General features: G+C 60.2%; 4 protein-coding genes across 4 annotated transcripts; 2 read left to right on the top strand and 2 right to left on the bottom strand.

Annotated features, from left to right (window-relative positions):
• The first annotated feature begins 1,357 nt into the window (after positions 1–1,357).
• LOC115914478 (cuticle collagen 7-like) lies at positions 1,358–2,062 on the top strand. Its single transcript, XM_030967004.1, has 3 exons — positions 1,358–1,453; positions 1,539–1,641; positions 1,813–2,062. Exons 1-3 carry the CDS (start codon positions 1,358–1,360, stop codon positions 1,956–1,958), a joined length of 345 nt encoding a protein of 114 aa, XP_030822864.1. The 3' UTR covers positions 1,959–2,062.
• An 816-nt stretch (positions 2,063–2,878) lies between these two features.
• ZBTB39 (zinc finger and BTB domain containing 39) lies at positions 2,879–7,557 on the top strand. Its single transcript, XM_030967050.1, has 2 exons — positions 2,879–2,938; positions 4,160–7,557. Exon 2 carries the CDS (start codon positions 4,253–4,255, stop codon positions 6,380–6,382), a length of 2,130 nt encoding a protein of 709 aa, XP_030822910.1. The 5' UTR covers positions 2,879–2,938; positions 4,160–4,252; the 3' UTR covers positions 6,383–7,557.
• Positions 7,558–12,118: 4,561 nt separating this feature from the next.
• On the bottom strand, positions 12,119–14,737 carry GPR182 (G protein-coupled receptor 182). Its single transcript, XM_030967063.1, has 2 exons — positions 14,684–14,737; positions 12,119–13,452 (listed from the first exon to the last, which is right to left on the bottom strand). Exon 2 carries the CDS (start codon positions 13,442–13,444, stop codon positions 12,350–12,352), a length of 1,095 nt encoding a protein of 364 aa, XP_030822923.1. The 5' UTR covers positions 13,445–13,452; positions 14,684–14,737; the 3' UTR covers positions 12,119–12,349.
• Positions 14,738–17,345: 2,608 nt separating this feature from the next.
• Positions 17,346–19,354, bottom strand: LOC115914477 (retinol dehydrogenase 16-like). Its single transcript, XM_030967003.1, has 4 exons — positions 18,881–19,354; positions 18,312–18,570; positions 17,639–17,802; positions 17,346–17,566 (listed from the first exon to the last, which is right to left on the bottom strand). Exons 1-4 carry the CDS (start codon positions 19,197–19,199, stop codon positions 17,346–17,348), a joined length of 963 nt encoding a protein of 320 aa, XP_030822863.1. The 5' UTR covers positions 19,200–19,354.
• Between the last annotated feature and the right edge of the window lie 341 nt (positions 19,355–19,695).

The following is a 19,695-nucleotide window of genomic DNA, read 5'->3' as shown; positions in this document are numbered from 1 at the left end:
GCACAGTGCCCGTGTGCTGACCCCCACCCTGGGGTTCCTGAGTGGGCACAGTGCCCGTGTGCTGACCCCCCATTCTGGGGTTCCTGCGTGGGCACGGTGCCCATGTGCTGACCCCCCATTCTGTGGCTCCTGCGTGGGCACAGTGCCCGTGTGCTGATCCCCCATTCTGGGGTTTCTGCATGGACACAGTGCCTGTGTGCTGACCCCCACCCAGGGTGGGCACCGTGCCCGCGTGCTGACCCCCACCCAGGGTTCCTACGTGGGCACGCGTGTGCCGCTGTGTGACTCCGTGTGTGCCACGACGAGCACTGCGTGGGCGTGAAGCTGCAGGGTGGGGGTACCACCTCCCCCCGGCCCCCATTGGCAGCTCTCCTCTTGCCCACCCACGCCGTGCCATGGGCAGAGCCCCTTATTTAGCGCCGTGCAGCAGCTGCTGCCCCGGTATTTCGCCTCCCGGCTGAGCCCGGGCCGGGGGAGCTGCCCACCGCCACCTCTGCCCATCACCGCTGCCCTCTGCTGCTGCCCACCACCGCTGCCGGCCATCACCACGCCTCGAGGGGTCCCTGCTCCGCAGCCACCAGCGCCGAGGGTCCCTCAGCCCTCGACTCCACGGGCAGGTCTGTGTCCCTGTGTCCCGCACAGCCCTGGGGGCTTCCCGGGGGTCCCGGGGAGCTGCTGCGCCCTGTGCTCACCCCGCTGGGCTTAGGGGAAGGCAGGAGGAGGAAGAGGAGGTTGGGACGGCGCTGGGAAGGGCACAGGAAGGGGGAGAGATGAGGTGAAGGCGTTGGTTGAATTTGGGGAGGGTTTGGTGGGGGATTCTGGAAGCAAATCGAGCTGTGGGCAGGCATATGCGTGCCAGGGGATGCCAGTGTGCCAGGGAGCGTGCCAGGGGATGCCAGCGTGCCAGGGAGCGTGTCAGGGGACGTGGGTGTGCTGAGACCGGGTGAACGTGCAGGACGGAGCCCGAGCCGTGTCCGTGCCCCACGCTCGCGTTTGCGCGGCTCGTGTGCGGGTGCACAGCCGTGGCACCACGGCCACGAGCGGGGGGGGACACGGCACCTCCGGGGCCACAGCAGGGCCGTGTCCTCCCGGCACGCCCCGTAACGACCCCCCCAACCCTGTAATGCACCCCCGGGGGTCCAAGGGACACCGGCAGCCCGGGAAGCGGCGCGCTCCCTCCTCCGCACACCCCAGAGGGGGTCCCGCCGCCCCCGGCCCGCCCGTCTCCCGTCTCTTTCCCTCCCCAGAGCCCGCTTTGCTTCCAGACTCATCCCAGGCCGCTTCATCGAGGTGCAGCCGGCTCGGGACAGCCCCGGGAAGCTCCGTCGCTGATCGCTGCCCCCGTGTCCCCCCGAGGATGAAGAACCGGCCGGTGCTGGCGGTGCTGCTGCTCCTGGCGCTGCCGCTCGCCCCCGCCCGCCGCGCCCCCGCCGCCCCACCGGGCCCCGCACCGGTACGGCCGTCGCGGGGGGGAACGGCGGGCGGATCCCGGATCCCCGGGACCCCCAGACCCCTTCCCACCTCCTTCATTCCCGCAGGGGATGCCCGTCCCGGAGCCGCTGCCGTGGAGCCCCCGCGGCAGCCCCGGGGCCGCCGCCGCCGCCGCGGCCGCGCTGGAGCTGCTGCGGGAGGAAGGCGCCGGTGAGGGGCGGGAGGGCTCGGATGGGAGGGTGTCGGTCCGCCCGGTGCTCGCTCACCCGTTTCGGTCTCTTCCAGGTCCCCCCGCGGCGCCTCAGAAGAGTAAGTCCCGCCCGGTGCCGGTGTCGGTGCCGGCGCCGGTACCGGTGCCGCTGACGGCCGGTCTCTCCGCAGGAGACATGCACGATTTCTTCGTGGGGCTCATGGGGAAGCGAGCAGCGGAGCCCGGGCGAGCGGCGGGGCGGGGGAAGGGCAGCCCGGCCCCCCGGTGCTCCCCGGGACCCCCCGCTCCCGGAGAGGCCCCGCTGCGGGCGGCCTGAGCGGCGGAACGAGCGCCCCACGGGGTTGTGCCCGGTGTCCCGGGGGTGGTGGGACGGCTGTGGGAGCGTCCCGGCGCCCACGGAGCCGTCGGGAGCGCGGCGGTGCCGCCCCACGCGCGCGTGTCCGTGCACCTGTGTACACCTGGACGTGTCCCGTTATACACCCACCCGTGTCTGCGCGGGACACGCGCAAACTGCGGCTCCGTGTCTTGGCTGCGCCTCCGGGACCCGCTCGGGACCGCTCGGGGGACGGGGATGGGCCCAGGGGATGGGGATGCGGGGATGAGCCCACGGGACCACCGGGGCCGGGCTTCGTGTGCTCTTGTGCTACAGAGACCTGTCCCCTCCTCACGGCAGCCCCCGTAACTGGAGAAGTCCCCGTGTCCGTGTGTCCGTGCCCCGGTCCAGGTCCCTTCCCGTGCCAGTCTCCATGTCCCTTCTTGTCCGTCCCAGTGTGTAAATACCACACCAGTGTTCGTGTCCGTGTGTCCCTCCCCGTGTCCGTGTGTCCGTGTCGGTGTGTCCCACCCCGTGTCCGTGTGTCCCTCCCCGTGTCTGTGTGTCCGCGTCCATGTGTCTGTGTGTCCGTGTCCATGTGTTCCGCCCCGTGTCCACGTGTCCGTGTCCGTGTGTCCGTGTGTCCATGTGTCCGTGTCCATGTGTCCGTGTGTCCGTGTCGGTGTGTCCCGCCCCGTGTCCATGTGTCCGTGTCCATGTGTCCGTGTGTCCGTGTCCATGTGTTCCGCCCCGTGTCCATGTGTCCGTGTCCATGTGTCCGTGTGTCCGTGTCCGTGTGTCCCGCCCCGTGTCCGTGTGTCCGTGTCGGTGTGTCCCGTCCGGTGCCCCCGCTCCGGTTCCTCCTCTCCGCACGGGGGCGCTGCCGCCGGCGGCTCCCGGAAGGCGGCGCGGGCCGGGGCGGGCGCGGGGCGGGTCGGCGCCTTTGTGTGAGCCGGGCCGGGATGGTGCGGGGCGCCGGGCGGGTAAGGAGCGACCCCCGCCCGTCACCCCCGGCCCCCGCAGGTCCCCCGAGCCGCGCCAGCCCCGCACGGACCCTCTCCGACCCTCCCCGGGGCCTCCCGCCGCCTTTCGTGGCTCCCTCCGGGGTCCCTTCCTGCCCCGCTCCCCGGGCCCACCGGGGACGCCGCTGTCCCCCGCTCCATCTCCTCCCGTTTCTCCCGGAGCAGCTCCGGGACTCGCCCTTCCCGCTGCCTCCCCCGGCCCCCCATCCTCTGTCCGGTTCTTTCCCCTCCTGCCCCATCCCCTCCGCAGGGATCCCAAATTGCCCAGGTGCTTTTTGGGCTGGGCAGCGTTTCCAGAGCCTTCCCCGCGGCATCTTCATCCTCCTCCTCAGCTGCCGGTGGTGTTTTCCCCCATCCCTCCCATCCCCCGGAGAACATCCCGTCCTCTGGGTTTTGGTTTTTCCCCAGAGCTGGGGCAGAGGCAGCTCCAGCCCCTCCAAACTCCCTCTCTTTGCTGCCTTCTGAGCTCGCTGTTCCCTCTCTCAGGACGGGGAAAATGCAGGGAATTAGGAGGAGGGGAATTAAGGATAGAGTTTCCTGGGTAAGTTCGTGAAATCCCAAGAGCTGGTGGGGTGTTTGTGAGCAGGACAGAGGGACAGAGGCAGTGGGACAAGCTGGGAGGAATGGCCGGTGCTGTGGGACAGGTGTGGTGGTGGCAGCTGAAGAATCTGAGAGGCGCCACCAAGAAGTCCCAGGGGAATCCATCCCAGGGGGATCCACAAGGCTGGAATGCAGAGAATCCCACCTGGGAGCCTGAAGTGTCCTTGTGGGTCCAGGTGGAATCTGAAGTGAAGGAATGAAGTGGCTGCGGCTGGAGGAGACCTAGAGGCGAATCCAGCTGGTGTGTCCAGCCTGAGTGACATCTTGGAGAGGAGCCTCATCCCCAGCTCAGCAAGGGGAAGATGTCTGGAGCAGGCTCTGGTTTGGTCTCAGGGTCAGCAGGATCTCTGTCCCTGCCCCTGTAGGGACCTTCAGGCTGCCTTCAGCGTCTTTTTGTTTTGACTTTGCTGCTTTGCACATCCAGGCTTTTACTTCCCAGAACTGAGGTGACAGGACAGGTTTAGTCCATCTCCACCTGAGCAGCTGCTCTGTGGCTCCTCAGAAGGGTGGAAAATGGGCGGTATGAACAGAGTGACATTGCTTTGGTTAAATAACATTTTTTTTACATTTCCCCATCTGCAGAGCCCCTTGCCCTGCCAATTCCTGCTCCCGCCGCGGATGAAAGCGTGAAGGCCGAGCTGACCAGCAGAAAGGACTCTTAAAGCAGCTGCTAAGATGGGCATGAGGATCAAGCTGCACAGCACCAACCACCCCAACAACCTGCTGAAGGAACTCAACAAGTGCCGCCTCTCCGAGACCATGTGCGACGTCACCATCCTGGTGGGCTCCCGCTCCTTTGCTGCGCACAAGGCCGTGCTGGCCTGTGCTGCTGGCTACTTCCAGAACCTCTTCCTCAACACTGGGCTGGACGCTGCCAGGACCTACGTGGTGGATTTCATCACGCCAGCCAACTTTGAGAAGATCCTGAGCTTTGTGTACACCTCGGAGCTCTTCACCGACCTCATCAACGTGGGGGTGATCTACGAGGTGGCGGAGAGGCTGGGCATGGAGGATCTGCTGCAGGCTTGTCACTCCACCTTCCCTGACCTGGAGAGCTCGGCCATCACCAAGCAGCCTGCTCTGTCAGTGGGGGAAGGCAGGGCTGGGGTGCTGAGCAGCACCTCCTCGGAGCAGAGCCACTCTCTGGGGGACATCCGGAGCGGTGCGGAGCACTACGGCCCCGAGCGGAGTTATCTCCTGCACGGGGACGTGGTGGGAAGCTACAAAGAGGATGACAGGAGTGCTGTGGGTGAGGCCAGCCAGGCTCTTCCCCTGATGCACCCACAGCAGCCTCCCAAGACAGAGCAGGAGTCTGATGCAGGACAGTTCACTCCAGTCACGGGTCTGGGGGCCCAGCCTGGTGGGAATGTCGTGGCACAGACCACCGGCAGCTCCTGCCCTCAGTACAAGGCCCAGAGCAATGGTGACTACAGCAAGGGTGGCTTCTTCCCCACTGACCCCTCCCTGGATGTCTCCACGGGGAGCAATTCCTGCCCCAGCAACAGCGACCACTCCAAAGAGCCGGGATTCGAGCCGATGGATGAGCTCCAGCTGGAGGATTTGGGAGAGGCCGAGCTGCATTTTGAGGATGCTGGAGAAGAGCTGGTCCCGTCTGAGGAGGTGATTGAGCTGAGTGATGACAGCGAGGAGGAACTGGCCTTCGAGAGCGACAGCCGGGACACCAAGGCCATGCCCTGCCAGGTGTGCAAGAAGGTTCTGGAACCCAACATCCAGCTGATCCGCCAGCACGCCAGGGACCACGTGGACCTGCTCACGGGGAACTGCAAGGTCTGTGAGACCCACTTCCAGGACCGTAACTCCAGGGTGACCCACGTGCTATCCCACATCGGCATCTTCCTCTTCTCCTGCGACATGTGCGAGACCAAGTTCTTCACCCAGTGGCAGCTGACGCTGCACCGGCGGGACAGGGTCTTCGACAACAACGTCATTGTCCACCCCAGTGACCCCCTCCCGGGAAAAGTGGCTGGTTTTGGGGGAGGGCCCGGCCCTGAGCTGGCCTGTGCTGCTTGTGGGAAGCCCTTGGCCAAAGATTTCCACACAGTCCGGAACCACCTGCTGGAGCACGTGAACCTGAAGAGCCAAACGTGCGGCGTGTGCGACCAGCGGCACCTGAGCCTCTGCAGCCTGCTCTGGCACGCCGTGTCCCACCTGGGCATCTCTGTCTTCTCCTGCTCTGTGTGCGCCAGCAGCTTCGTGGACAGGCAGCTCCTGGAGAAGCACCTGGCCGTGCACCAGCACGTGGAGGAGGCTCTTTTCCAGTGCCACTTCTGCAGCCAGAGCTTCAAGCTGGAAGCCGCTTATCGCTACCACGTCAGCCAGCACAAATGTGGGGGCAGCCTGGACATCCGGGCGGGATTTGGGGAGCGCCTGCAGCCCCAGGGGCTGCCCAAGAGGAAGCTGCCCGAGGAGTTTTTGAGTGAGGATCTGGCTCTGCAGAACCAGCCAGGGAACAGCAAGTACAGCTGCAAGGTGTGTGGCAAGAGGTTTGCCCACACCAGCGAGTTCAACTACCACCGGCGCATCCACACCGGGGAGAAGCCCTACCAGTGCAAGGTGTGCCACAAGTTCTTCCGAGGGCGTTCCACCATCAAGTGCCACCTGAGGACACACTCGGGGGCCCTGATGTATCGCTGCACGGTGTGTGGCCACTACAGCTCCACGCTCAACCTGATGAGCAAGCACATAGGGGTGCACAAGGGCAGCCTCCCGCCCGACTTCACCATCGAGCAGACTTTCATGTACATCATCCATTCCAAAGAGGCTGAGAAAAACACGGATAGCTGATGGGGAAGAAAGAGTATTAATGATGGAGGAGGAAAAGGAAAGGAAAAAAAAAAAACCAAGTTGTTTCGTTTTATTTAATGGTCAGGCATCATGGATGGAATTCTTTTTTGGTTTTGGTTTGATTTTTTTTTTTTTTAATTATTATTTTTGGGCCTTCCTAGGGCTTTTTAGATTGGTGGCGTTGTACAAATTAACAGCACGTGAGGTACATCACTGTTTCAAGGAGTCTGTCGTGTTTACTTACCTCTGGTCCTGTTAGAGGCCATCTGTGCTTTTAGCATTTCTCACTAGTTTTTAAGCCTAGATTCTATTTTTTTTTTAACCTTTTAGCCCACTTGACCAGGCTAAGCTTGTCCACAAACTGATGCTGCTAAGATTTTCACACCTGACCTCAGTGGAGAGGGACAGAGCCAGAGCAGGCGCTGGACTCGAAAGGAAAGGAACAAAAGAGAAAGAAAAAGAAAAAAAAAAAAGGAAAGAAAAAAGACATTCTGGGCATCCCTGGTGTTCTGCTGCTACTGCCGGGAAACGGGCAAAGTGTGCTCTGGGGAGAGGAGCAGGAAGCACCTGAGTGTGTGAACGAGGAGGGATCCCAGCAGGGATCAGGAGCAGGGGATTCACACATCCCCAGGCCCTGTTTGCTCTGCCGTGCCCTGAGACCTTGGAGGAGGAGCTGAAGGAGCCCCAGGACCTCCCTGCAGAGCCTGGGTAGGGGTGGCTGTGTGAGCACGGAGATCTCCTGCAGGATTGGAGAGGGAGGGGAAGCTCCCTGCTCTTTTTGGGGTGATTTGTGGTGGCCACGGAGAGCCAGGACTCTCCTGGCTCTGCTCTGCCCCAGCAGATGAGTCAGGATGAAGCTGTTGCCTTAACTCCCTGGAAGGAGGAGAGGGGGGACCCTTCTCCTGCCACTCCCTGGACGTGTTCCTGTGGCAAACCGGTGTGCTAGGAGCGATGTGAGTTTGTTTGTTCGTGGGCTGGGAGCCACAGCGATGGCTTGGCCTCTCCAGCTGCACGCTGGGCACTTCTGGGGGGGCTTCCATGGCTTTGGGGGGCTCTCCTGGGCATGGAGGGGCTCTCTTGGGTGTGGGGGCTCTCCTGGGCATGGAGCGGGCATAGAGGTGCTCCCCTGGGCATGGAGGGGTTCCCCTGGGTTTGGGGGGCTGCCCTGGGCATGGAGGGGCTCTCCTGGGCAGGGAGGGGTTCCTCTGGGTTTGGGGGGCTGCCCTGGGCATGGAGGGGCTCTCCTGGGCATGGAGGGGTTCCTCTGGGTTTGGGGGCTGCCCTGGGCATGGAGGGGCTCTCCTGGGCATGGAGGGGCTCTTCTGGGCATGGAGGGGTTCTTCTGGACATGGAGGGGTTCCTCTGGGTTTGGGGGGCTCCCTGGACATGGAGGGGTTCCTCCTGGGTTTGGGGGGCTCCCCTGGGCATGGAGGGGTTCCCCTGGGTTTTGGGGGCTCCCCTGGGCATGGGGGTCTCTCTTGGCCCCGTGTCAGGTCCACCTCAGCACGGGGGTCTCTCTCCTGATCAATCCTGGGGTCTCTCCTGGCCACTCCCGGGGGTCTCTCCTGGCCCTTCCTGGGGTCTCTCCTGGCTCCTCCTGGGGTCTCTCCTGGCCACTCCTGGGGGTCTCTCCTGGTCACTCCTGGGGGTCTCTCCTGATCAATCCTGGGGTCTCTCCTGGCCACCCCAGCGAGGTGCCAACAGTGTTAACACTTGGAAGGGCGTGGATTGGCTTCTCCCCGTTGTTATCCAGCTTTTTTTGTGGGGGCAGAGGTGGGGGAGGAACAGATCTTTCCAAGCTGGGATTGCCCCTCGGGTAACTCAATTCTACCTCACAAACAAAGAAGTGCTCGGGGCTCTCCAGCCTGGATCAGCTCCCGCGCTTCTGTCAAGTTTTGCTGTTACAAAACTAAAACTAAAAAAAACGAAACTAAAACTAAACGAAACTAGTGATTTGCAAACCCTGGAAACTCACCCTGCTGCCTCCTCCCTGTGAAGGGAAGGGACACAGGGAAGGGACAAAGGGAAGGGACGCCCAGGAAGGGCCATCCTGCAGTGGGGGCTGAGCTCAGAGAGCTCAGAGCACCCCAGGGTTCCTCTCCCAGCTCCACCATGGCCTTGGGCAAGTCACTTCACCTCTTTGCCTCAGTTTCCTCATCTGTAAAATGAGGGTGGTACCTCCCGTGGTACTGAGCTACCTCCAGGAGCAGGGGAGGGTGCCTGGAGCCTGGATTTGGAGGAGGGGAGGGAGGCACCAGAGCCAAGCTCAGCTCTGGGTTGGCCTGGGCTGCTGCAGCTCTTTGAGTTTTGAACTCCAGGCTCGTGGTCCTGGCGTCGCTGTGGAGCTGTGTTGAGGTTTTACAAGAGAAAAGGGGAATTTTGGGAGCGGTGTGGTGCTGTGGGCAGTGGTGGGGCTTTGCTGTGGGCTCCTCTGAGCTGCTCTCTGGGTTCCTGTCGTGGAATTGTGGGGTGGAGGAGGCTGGGAGGGACCATTGGGGGTCACCCAGTCACCCCCTCGGGTGTGGAACTCAGGGCTGGGGACAGGGACAGGGACAGGGACAGGGACAGGGACAGGGACGGACACGACCTGCACTGCTCTGGAAGTGGCTGTGAAGGCTGGGAGAGCCTTGAGACCCTTCTGGAATGTTCCAGAAGCCGTGGTGAGCTTCAGGGAGGGTCTGCTGGAAAGCAAAAGCCTTTTTGTGCACGTAAACCAAAAAGTGAAGTTTTTACACCCAAACACCAACAAGGCACAGCCAGCCCTTGCTCCTGCCTGGGGAAGAGGGGGAAAGCAGGAGCCCCCCATTGCTGCTGGTTCTGATCCAGGGAATTTCTGTTCGGGTTAAAACCAGATCATTCCCACCTGCAACACCCCAAATCTGCACTGGAGGGGCTGCAGGGATGGGTCTGACCCTGCTGCTGCTCCTGGGGGGTGATTCCAGAGGGCTCAGAGACCTGAGTGGGGGGTCCTGGGTGTTCCTGAGCCTTTGGGGTGGGCAGGGGTGTCGTCCCTGTCCCCAGCCTGCTCCAGTGTTGGGAGAGCCAAAATCAATTTGGATTTCGTTCCTTCACCACCACCGTGGGCTCTCTCTCCTGTCCCCGCTGCCCTCGGTGGCTGTGGGGACACCAACCTACCTCCCCTGGTGTTCGCAAAGTGCTTTGGGATCCCCGCGGTAGGAGAGGGGGAATTCTGGCAGCACCCAGGTCATGGAGCCTTCCCCAGACAGGGAATCTCCCAGCCCAGGCTCGCTCCCACCCCCAAACACAAAATTCACCTTTCCCCCTGTTCTCAGTGGATCCAGGTCTGTCAGCAGAGAAATTGAGCAGAATAAGAAGAAAGAAAGAACAAGAGTTGAATTTGCTGTCTAACCTTTTTTGTTAAGTTAATCGTAGGTACTGACCTCCTGCTATTTAAGTGTTTACTATCTATTTGCTGTAAAGTTTTGTATATTTTGTAAACTTTTCTCCCCCCACCCCTCCCCGAATCGTAGATGTCTAAAATCGTTGTACATCGGGTTCTTTTCTACTCCATTGTTCAGCACAAAGTGTGGTTTTTATTTAGAATAATAAAATGGAAAACGTTGACCTCTTGTAGCTGCTTTTTTAATAAAATGTTCTCCTCCCAGGAATGGCTGGGGAGCAGGTGAGGCCATCCCTGGGTTTGTGGTGTGGCTCAGGTCTGGGACATTCCTGTGGGATACAGGAGCAGGAGGGAGTGAGGGGTGGGAGCAGAGCCCACCCATTGGGGAATCCCAGGGTTTGTGTTCCTGGATGAGCCTTTTCTGCCAGGAAATGGAGCTCCAAGGGCTGGGAAATGAGTTCCAAATGGTTTTGAGGGGTCTGGAGCAGAGGAGAGAGTGTGGGAGCTCGGCTTGGTTAGTCTGGAGAAGAGGAGGCTGAGAGGGGATTCCATCAATCCATAAAAATATCTCAGATATCCATATAAATATCTCATTTGAAAGGGGATCTTGTCCATAAAAATATCTCAGATTTCTCATTTGAGAGGGGATTTTGTCAATCCCTAAAAATATCTCAGATACCTCAAAGGGGATCTTGTCAATCCATAAAAATGTCTAAGATTTCTCATTTGAGAGGGGATCTCAACAATCCATAAAAATATCTCAGATATCCATATAAATATCTTATTTGAGAGGGGATTCTATCAATCCATAAAAATATCTCAGATTTCTCATTTGAGAGGGGATCTCATCAATCCATAAAAATATCTCAGATATCTCAGAGGGGATCTCATCAATCCATAAAAATACCTCATCAATCCATACAAATATCTCAGATATCCATATAAATATTTCATTTGAGAGGGGATCTCAACAATCCATAAAAATACCTCAGATATCTCAGAGAGGATCTTGTCAATCCATAAAAATATCTCACCACCACATGGGTGACCATTTATTTGAGGCCACCCTGGCCCTTAAGCTTATGGACAAAAGTGAAGAGAAAATCAGACAGTTCAAAATTAAGTTTATTAGCTGAAATACCAAATTTTACGTGTTGAAGTGTCTTGAATATATTTTTGCCCTGGTGGTGTGTTTATCATCCATTTCTTCATTGGGAATGGGAGGAGATTAACAAAGGGAAGCTCGGGGAGGATTTGGGATCAGGGAATGAAGGTGGTGGGGTCTTGTTGGTGCAGATCTCAGCTTGGGAGGGTCTCACAGGAACAGAGAAGGGAATTCTGACCCTGCTGGAGCCTTCCCAGGCTTTCCGTGTAAGAGCTGGGTTTGGATTATTGTCCTGGGATAAAAAGGAACATCCCTGCAGAAGGAACCCTGAGGAATTTCGGGATTTTCCCCCATCAGGGACCCCCTGGAAGTGGCAGAGCTTTCCCAGCCAGCCCTGTGATAACCCGACATCCTGGCCATGGGCTTCTCCTGGGACATCCTGCTCCCACCCCTGAGCCAGCATCCTGTCCCCAGAACTGCTTATGCTTTGCTTTTTTTCACCAAGTGTTCCTGCAGCAGCTCAAGGCCTTTGGTAGATTTATGGTGGCTCTGTCACCTTCCCCCAGCGAAGGGCCTGACCCCCAGCACGTGACTGAGATCGGGATCCGCGCAAGGATGAACTTTCTCCGGGTTCTCCAGCTCCTTGCACTGCACAAACCCAGCCTGTGCTCCAGCTCCGAGGAGTTCTGCAGATCCCTGTGCTCCCACAGGGGCTTTGGTGGAAGGGGAAGGGCTGTTGGGGCATGATGGAGTTGAGAAATCCACCCAGAGGCCATAAAATCCTGCCAGGGGATGCTCCAGAGGAGTTCTTGGGATGGGGGACCCAAAGTTAGTCTGGAGCAGCCTTTCCCAGTAAAACCCAGTTTAGCCGTCACTAATTTACAGCTGGGTTTGCAAAATTGCTCTGAAGGAGTGGCTGATCTCAAATCCAAATTGTTCCCCCGCTGTTCCCCTACTGTCCCCACCCTGTCCCCCTCAGGTCTGTGCCCCGCTCAGCCCCTTGGGCTGCTTGGCCTTCATCTCTCAAAAATCAGGCTCTGGATGTTGCGGGGCACTAAGGGGGGAGGTTTGTGTTCCAAATTCCTCCTCTCCCACTCGGGATGGCACTCACCAGGCAGCGCCGTGCCCAGGGCTGGGGACCAGGGGCAGTTTGGGGGTGCAGGATGGGGCAGATGCTGCACTCTGACCCCACAGCTTGGGGCAGGATGGGGCTCTGATCTTGGGGCTGGGTTGTGTCAGACACTGAGTGGAGTAACAAACTTCTTTATTGCAAGGGAATATAATGTTCTTATCAAACAGGGAATATAATTTTCTCTTATCCTTCCTTTATGTTGAACACAACGGCACCCCAGGGGCAAGATGTCCATAGCTCCCAGCTCTCCTCAAAGCTGCCACGGAGGTGCCCAGCCAAGAAGGGCTGTGCCCAAGCAAATCATGTCCTCAGCAGCAGGAAAACCAATCCCACTGTCCCCAGGGAGCCACCAGGAGAGTCTGACCCTCATTAGTTGGGAGGGCTGTTGTCCTTCGCGATGACTATGGAGTGCTGCGTGCTGGAGGAGGAATTTCCAGCACCCTTCTGGCCACCGTGGTCCTTGGGGATGTACTTGACCACGGCAGAGATGAGTTTGCTGCGGAAATTCTTGCTGAGGAAGTTGTAGAGGATGGGGTTGACGACGCAGTGCAGCAGCGTGAAGCAGTCGATGATGTCGTAGAAGAAGTAGAGGAGGTGGGCGAAGGTGCAGTGCAGGATGATGTGGTTGCCCTCGAGGGTGAGCAGGGTCAGAACGACGTGGAAGGGCAGCCAGCTGAGCAGGAACACCCCGATGTAGGCGTAGATGAGCAGGCAGTGCTTGCGGCTCTCGGGCTTGGCGCGCCGGATGAAGCGCGCCGTCAGCACGTTGAACGCCGCGATGATGGGGAAGGGGACGAGGAAGCCGATGGTGGTGGTGGCCAAGCTGACCGCCAGCGCCCACTCGTCGTAAGTCTCAAAAGGAGCCATGAAGATGCAGATGGGCTCCCCGGTGTTGACCAGCTGCATGTGGGCCACCTCCAGCACGGGGATGGCGGCGGCCAGGACCCAGCAGCAGGCGCAGACAGCGTGGCGTGTGCGGTGCTGGTGCCGCTGCCAGAAGAGGGAGGAGCTGGTCAGGGTCACGTAGCGATCCACGCTCAGGCAGGTGAGGAAGAAGATGCTGGCGTACATGTTGGCGAAGTAGAAGTAGTGGGTGAAGCGGCAGAGGAAGCTGCCCCAGAGCCAGGTGTAATCCAGCATCACCTCCAGCATCCAGATGGGCAGCGAGAGCAGCACGCCCAGGTCAGCGATGGCCATGTTGATGATGTACAGGTTGACCAAGCTCTTGGTGCCCCGTGTCTGCCAGTTGACCCAGATGACGAGGAGGTTCTCCACCAAGCCCACCACGAAGATGACCAGGTAGAGGATGAAGAGAACCACTCGTTTGATGTTCTCGTCCAGGCTGAACTCGCAGTAGGTGTAGGTGTGGTTCAGGAGGTAGAACAGCTCGGACAGGTTGTGGTAGTCGCTGTACTCACTCGGGACAGTGCGTGTCTCCATGGGGACAGTGGTCACCTCGGCCATCCTGGTGGCTGCAGGAAAGGGAGAGCACTGAGCTGGGCAGCCTGAGACAGACAGTCCTTGTGTGGGGCTCAGAAAGATCCTTTTGGGAGCTTCTAATCTAATTTTTACTCCCACGGTGACTCCCTACATCAACCCTCAAAAGATGCTGTGTCCACCCAGGTGATCCCCTCACATAAATTCCAGCCACAAATGACAATCATCACATGTGGTGGCTGTCCCCTGTCCCAGAGGCTGGCCTGGGACACAGAGAGGTGTTGGTGGCTCTGTCCCAGAGGCAGCTCCAGCGGGAAAACCACCGCTCCCTCCCGAGCCCTCAGGACGTGATCACTCACCAGCCACCCTCACCCTGCCAGGAGCCATGGGGACATCCAAATAGGTGACAAAATGACACATTTCAGGGAAATGCAGACCTGAACATCCTTTAACTGCCCCAAGAGAGAGCCCCGATCCCAGCACAGCGAAGAGGCTGAGGAGCCCGTCCAGCCTCGGGCTGCTGGAGCCGCCGTTCCCTTGGGAATGCTGTGGGATTCTGCCCTCCCAGCGGGGTCTTCCCGCTCCATTTGGAGCCTGGCAAGCCAGGACCGAGCCACAGCTGGTGTCACCCGTGAGTGTCACCCCTGTGGCACCCAGCCAGGCTGGCACCCACCGGCCCCAAAACCGGGGGAGGCTGGAGCTGCCACCCCAAGGGATCCTGAACCTCCCGTCCTCTCTCTGTCCTGCAGGTCCTGAGAGGCCGCTGGGGCTGAGGAGAGACAGGACAGATGGACGGGAGAGGGGACAGACGGACAGGAGAAGGGACGGAGAGATGGGCAAGGGGACAGATGGATGGTAAAGAGGACAGATGGATGGTGAAGGGGGCAGACGGACGGGAGAAGGGACAGACAAGCAGGAGAAGCGATGGACAAATGGGAAAGGGGACAGATGGACAGGAGAACGGACCGCAGACAAGATGGACAGTCAGACAGGGACAGACAAACAGGAGAAGGGACAGACGGATGGGAGAGAGGACAGATGTATGTTAAAGGGGACAGACGGACAGGAGAAGGGACAGGCAGACAGGACCAGGGACAGACAAGCGATGGACAGATGGGAAAGGGGACAGATGGACAGGAGAACGGACAGACAGACAGGAGAAGGGACAGACAAATGGGAGAAGGGACGGACGGATGGGAGACGGGACAGATGGATGGTAAAGAGGACAGACGGACAGAAGGGACACGAAGGACGCTGCTGCCTCACCTGCGGCTGAGCGAGGGCTGCTCGGGGGCGGGGGGATCCTCTCGGCTCGGCAGCTCAGGCGCCTCTGGGCACGGAGCTCGGGTGGGCTTGGTGGCCGCTCGCTGGGCAGGAAATGAGCGGCGTGGTGCAACATCCTGAGCCCAGCGCGGGGACATTTCACTGCATTTCCAGCCCCGGCACTCCGCTCCCCTTTGATTTTTGCCACAGGGTGGGGATGGGTTCGGGGAGGCTCCGGGGAGGGGTCAGTGTGGAAGCCGCAGGTACCTGGGGATGGATGGTGTGGGAATCAACAAAATCAGAGGGTTTTGGGAAAGCTGCAAGAGGCAGGCCAGCCTCGGAGGCAGCAGAACTGTGATTAGAGCTAAAGCAGCAGCCATGAGATTGGTCAGCAGAAAAATTATTTAAACTGTAGAAAGGCAAGGGCAAATAGAACAATGGCCTGTGTATTAACGCTTGTCTAGAATAATTCTCTAAGCTACAGAAAAGTTTATCTAGCAAGATATTAGGAAGGTTGAAGCTTAGTAATGGAGCTCTGTGCGTTGTGTTTTAAGACTTACAAGCCGGTATTGTATTTGAAATAAGCAAGCATTGTTTTAAACAAAAGCACGTGTGCTTATAGTGGTTGGATAGAACTACTGTCAGTGTGCTTTTGCTTTGTGTGATTGGTCAAGAAACTTATAAAGTAAGTTGTAACATTAAATTCTTCGCCTGCTGCCTGAGATGTGAGCTGCTGGCATCTTCCCATTGTCATAGCCATGTAATGAGAGTGGTGCTGGAAAATAAAACAGCTCAAGGCAGTTCCACAGCAGCCCTGTCCGGTTTGTGGTCTGTAAATAACTCCCTGCCAGCCATAGATGGGGGTCCCCGAGGCTTCCTGAGGGTCCCTTCCACTGTCCCCCGCCGGGATAAGAGGTTGGATCCTGCCTGGATGGGGAAAATCCACGCCGGGTCCTGCCCCAGCTCGGAGGGGTTGGGGTGGGTTATAACAAAAACGCCAAAGCTGTCCTTGACGCCACCTCGAGCTCAGGGGTTTTTTTCAGTGGGAAAAGGGCTGAAAGCTGAACTCTCTGCCCGATGGCAGATGGATGTCGCCAGAGAAGCCCCTCTGGCCAGGCAGCAATTAATCACAGAGCCTTGATTGCCCTGCGCTGTGACAGGGGAAACCGGGGGGCTCAAGCCTTGCCCCGGCGCTGGGGAGGGGGCTGATAGGCAGAAAATTTTGCATCGGGCTGCAAGTCCTGCGAAACAATTGCAGGAAATCTCCTTTTTTCCAGCTGCAGCCAAGACTGCGGGATCAACAATCGGCTCGGAAGGAAGGCTCGGGGAGCGGGGAAGCGCCAGGGCACTGATAAGTCGGGGCTCACAACAACAAACCCAGCGCTGCTGACCTCGTGTGCAGGTACCAAGCCCGGCAGGAGCGACTTCCAAACAGGAACTCGGCACTTTCGGGCACATTTTGGGTCAGCTGGGGTCGTGGGGGTGGTGAGGGGCTGCTCTGCCATCGAGGGGCTGGGGGCATTTGTCCCACCCGAGGGGGAAGCGATGCTCTGCTGGTTTTATTTAACCAGATCATCTCAGCACCCCAAATATGTGCCCAGGAGCCCCCAGCCTCATTCAGGGTCTGCAGAGATGGGCTCCAGGCAGAGACAGCGCCAGGAATCTGCAATTCCCAAACTCCTTCCCTCCCCCGGCAGCCGTAGCTGGCCCGCGGTGCTGCCGGAGGGATTTGGGCACAATTTGGTGTCCCACGGCAGGTAGAGCCAAGGCTGCAGCTCCCGGGAGGGTTGGAACGCCACATCCCCACCCCTGGAGACATCCCGGCCCCGAACGCGACCTGCGGGGGCTGCAGGGCACGTTTGTATTTTCTAAGCCAAAGAAAACACTTGGGAAAAGCCTCCTTGGCTGGGGAAGCAGCTCGGCGAGCTGAAGGCGGCTTGTGCAAGGTGCCGGCTCCTCCTCCTCATCCCTCTCGCCCTCCCCGTCGCATCTCGGGGGTCTCGGTTCAGCGTGGGCTCGGTCTTTGCCAGAGCTGGGGGGGTTGAGTTGGTGCTGCTCCGGTCCCGCAAGAAAACGCACAATCTCAGAGCCTGCCCTCAGCTCGGATCGCTAACCAGCTCTTAATTAGCTCGATGAGCGACGCAGGGATCACCGCCCACGAGCCCAGGGGATGGATAAACACGGCTCTGCCTTTCCCAGCCCGGTCCCTGCCAGCCGAGCCGGGATATCCCGGGATACACCGTGCCCAGGGGATGGATAAACACGGCTCTGCCTTTCCCAGCCGGGATATCCCGGGATACACCGTGCCCAGGGGATGGATAAACACGGCTCTGCCTTTCCCAGCCGGGATATCCCGGGATACCGTCCCAATGACACGCTCGCCTTCCCAGCGGGATATCCCGGACACGTGCCCAGGGATGGATAAACACGGCTCTCCTTCAGCCGGATAGCACCGTGCAGGGGAGGATAAACACGGATCTCTTTCAGCCGTCCCGGTACTGCTCTGGGCACAGGCAGAGACCGGGATCGTGCCACGGGAACCCCCGGTTGTCACCGGCACCGTGGCCAAGTGACCATCGGACACCTCCAGCACTGCACCGCCTTTATTGAGCGCCTTCCCGAGGTCCTGAGACACCCCCGGGCCACGTCCCCGCTCTGGCGGCCATCAGGGGACCCCGCTGGCCGGGATGGGCAGGAAGAAGCCGATGATGGTGTCGGACAGCCAGGCCGGGCAGTAGCTGAGGGGGAGGAAGATGAGGCGGGCATCCCAGCCGGCGGCGTAGCGGCTGCGGGGACAGCGGGACAGCAGCGCGTGTGCCATGGCATCGGTGACATGCGACAGGCGGGAGCTGCTCAGGCGGTGCAGCAGCGCGGTGCTCTTGGCATCTGGGTGGGCACAAGGGGGTCAGAGGGATGGAGGTGCGGTCAGCGGGGGTGGCAGCGTGGGGATGGACTCACATTTCTCCACGTAGTGGCGGCCGTAGGCTGCCTGGGTTTCCGCAGGGAGCCGCTCCCAGAGGCGACCGAAGCCCTTCACCAGCGGGGCGGGGTCGATCATCCCCGTCTGGAAGCCTCCAGGTTCGATGATGGAGACCTGCACCCCGAAGGGACGCAGCTCCCGCCTGCCCGAGGTGGGGGCGTCAGCGGGAGCTGCTGCCCCGAGGCGGGCAGAGACTGGGGGGGAGTTTGTGACACCCCCCAGGCGTTCTGTCATGGGCACAGGGGAACCTTGTCCTTGCTCCAGGGACCCTCTTGGATCCCGAGACATCCCTGGGTCCCGGGATCCTGGAATCCCCCTGAACCTCAGTGCCTCGGGACCACCCCAGATCATTCTCGGATCCCGGGACCTCCCCGAATCTCAGTGCCCCAGGACTCCCCTAGACATCAAAACCCCAGACCGTGGGGCACCCCGGGACCTCCTGGACTGGTCCATCCAGAGCTCCTTGAAACCCTTCTTCCCCTGGTTGCACACCCACGGGCTCCAGCCCTGCCCATAATCCCAACCCACCTGAAGTCAGCGTTTCACAGCCTCTCTGGGGAAAATGTAACCGGGAGTAAATACAGAAGTAAAACGCAGCCAGAGGACAGTGGGGAGAGCAGGGGAGAGCTCCGGGGGCTGCCACAACCGTACCTGAGGCTGTCAGAGAAGGCTTCCACGCCGTACTTGGAGATGCAGTAGCCTCCACCGAAACAGGACACGCGGCCCATCACGCTGGCCACGTTGACCACGCGGCCCCGCGCCCGCCGCACCAGCGGCAGGAGGCTCAGTGTCACCTCCACCAGCCCCACCAGGTTGACATCCAACACCTTGACAAAGTCCTCCTTGCTCAGCCACTCGTTTGGGGCCGTGGGGATGGCGATCCCTGCGTTGTTCACCAGCCCCCAGAGCCCTGCAGAGGGGATGGGGTGAGCTGAGGCTGTCCCAAAGCCCACAGCCCCGTGCCAGCCTCGCCTGTGTTGAGTGGGCAAGGTGGCAGGAGACCTGTTGGGGTAATCAGCTCTTAATTAGCTGATTTTCAGGGGGAAAGGGCTGAAAGCTGAACTTTCTGCCTGAGCAGCTCTCCTGCAGGAGCTGATGGCAGATGGATGTCGCCAGAGAAGCAACAGGAATTAATTACAGAGCCGTGATTGCCCCGCAGCCTGGCAGGGGAAGCCAAGGGGGACAAGAGGGTGACAAGAAAGGTGTCAAACCCATCTTACCTTGATCACCCACACGCTCCCGGACCCAGGCGGTGACATGGGCGATGCTCTTGCTGCAGGTGACATCCAGCAGGACGGTCTGCAGCCGCTCGGAGGTGGCCGCCCGCAGCTGCGCGGCGCCGGTGTCCGTCAGGCAGGCGGCCAGCACCCGCAGCCCCCGCGCGTCCAGCTGCCGCGCCAGCAGCTTCCCGAAGCCGCTGTCGCATCCCGTGATCAGCACGTGCTTCTCCGAGAGCCGCGGCACCGTCTGCCGCTCCCGGTGCCAGCGGCGCAGCAGGAGCAGCCCCAGCAGCGCGGCCAGCACCGCGTACAGCCACATCCTCGGCGGCGGCACCGGCACCGGTACCGGGATGGGGAGTAGGGCGCGACCGGGAGAGGTTTGTCCTGACCTTGGCCTTTCCCTCTGGGCGCTGTTAATAATTAATTTGCGGATTCCGGGACAACGCTCGCGGAGATACCGCTGGGCCTCCGGGCACTACCGGGATGCGGGAGCGGCTCCGCCCCGTCCTCTCACGGGGCTCGTCCCGCTGCTGCCGCCCGGAGCCCGCCGGGCTGCGGGCAGTGTCCCGGCGTGTGTCCCGGGGCTTCGCTCTTGCGGGGAATCGTTAACGGGAGCGGGGCAGCGCCCGCGGGTTCCCGCAGCCTGCGCTGCCCTCCCGGGAAACCCCCGGACCCTGAGATCGCCCCGGAGCACGGAACATCCCCGTGCCCCCCGGCACCGGGAACCCTTCGGATCACGGGACTGCCCCGGGACCCTCCCAGATCCTGGGATCACCCCGAAATCCGGGACCCCGCCGGACCTCAGCACTCCCGGG

The sequence above is a fragment of the Camarhynchus parvulus genome, chromosome 29 (genome assembly GCF_901933205.1).
Source record: "Camarhynchus parvulus chromosome 29, STF_HiC, whole genome shotgun sequence".
Classification (NCBI taxonomy): domain Eukaryota; kingdom Metazoa; phylum Chordata; class Aves; order Passeriformes; family Thraupidae; genus Camarhynchus; species Camarhynchus parvulus.
This window is presented reverse-complemented; position numbering and strand designations above follow the sequence as displayed.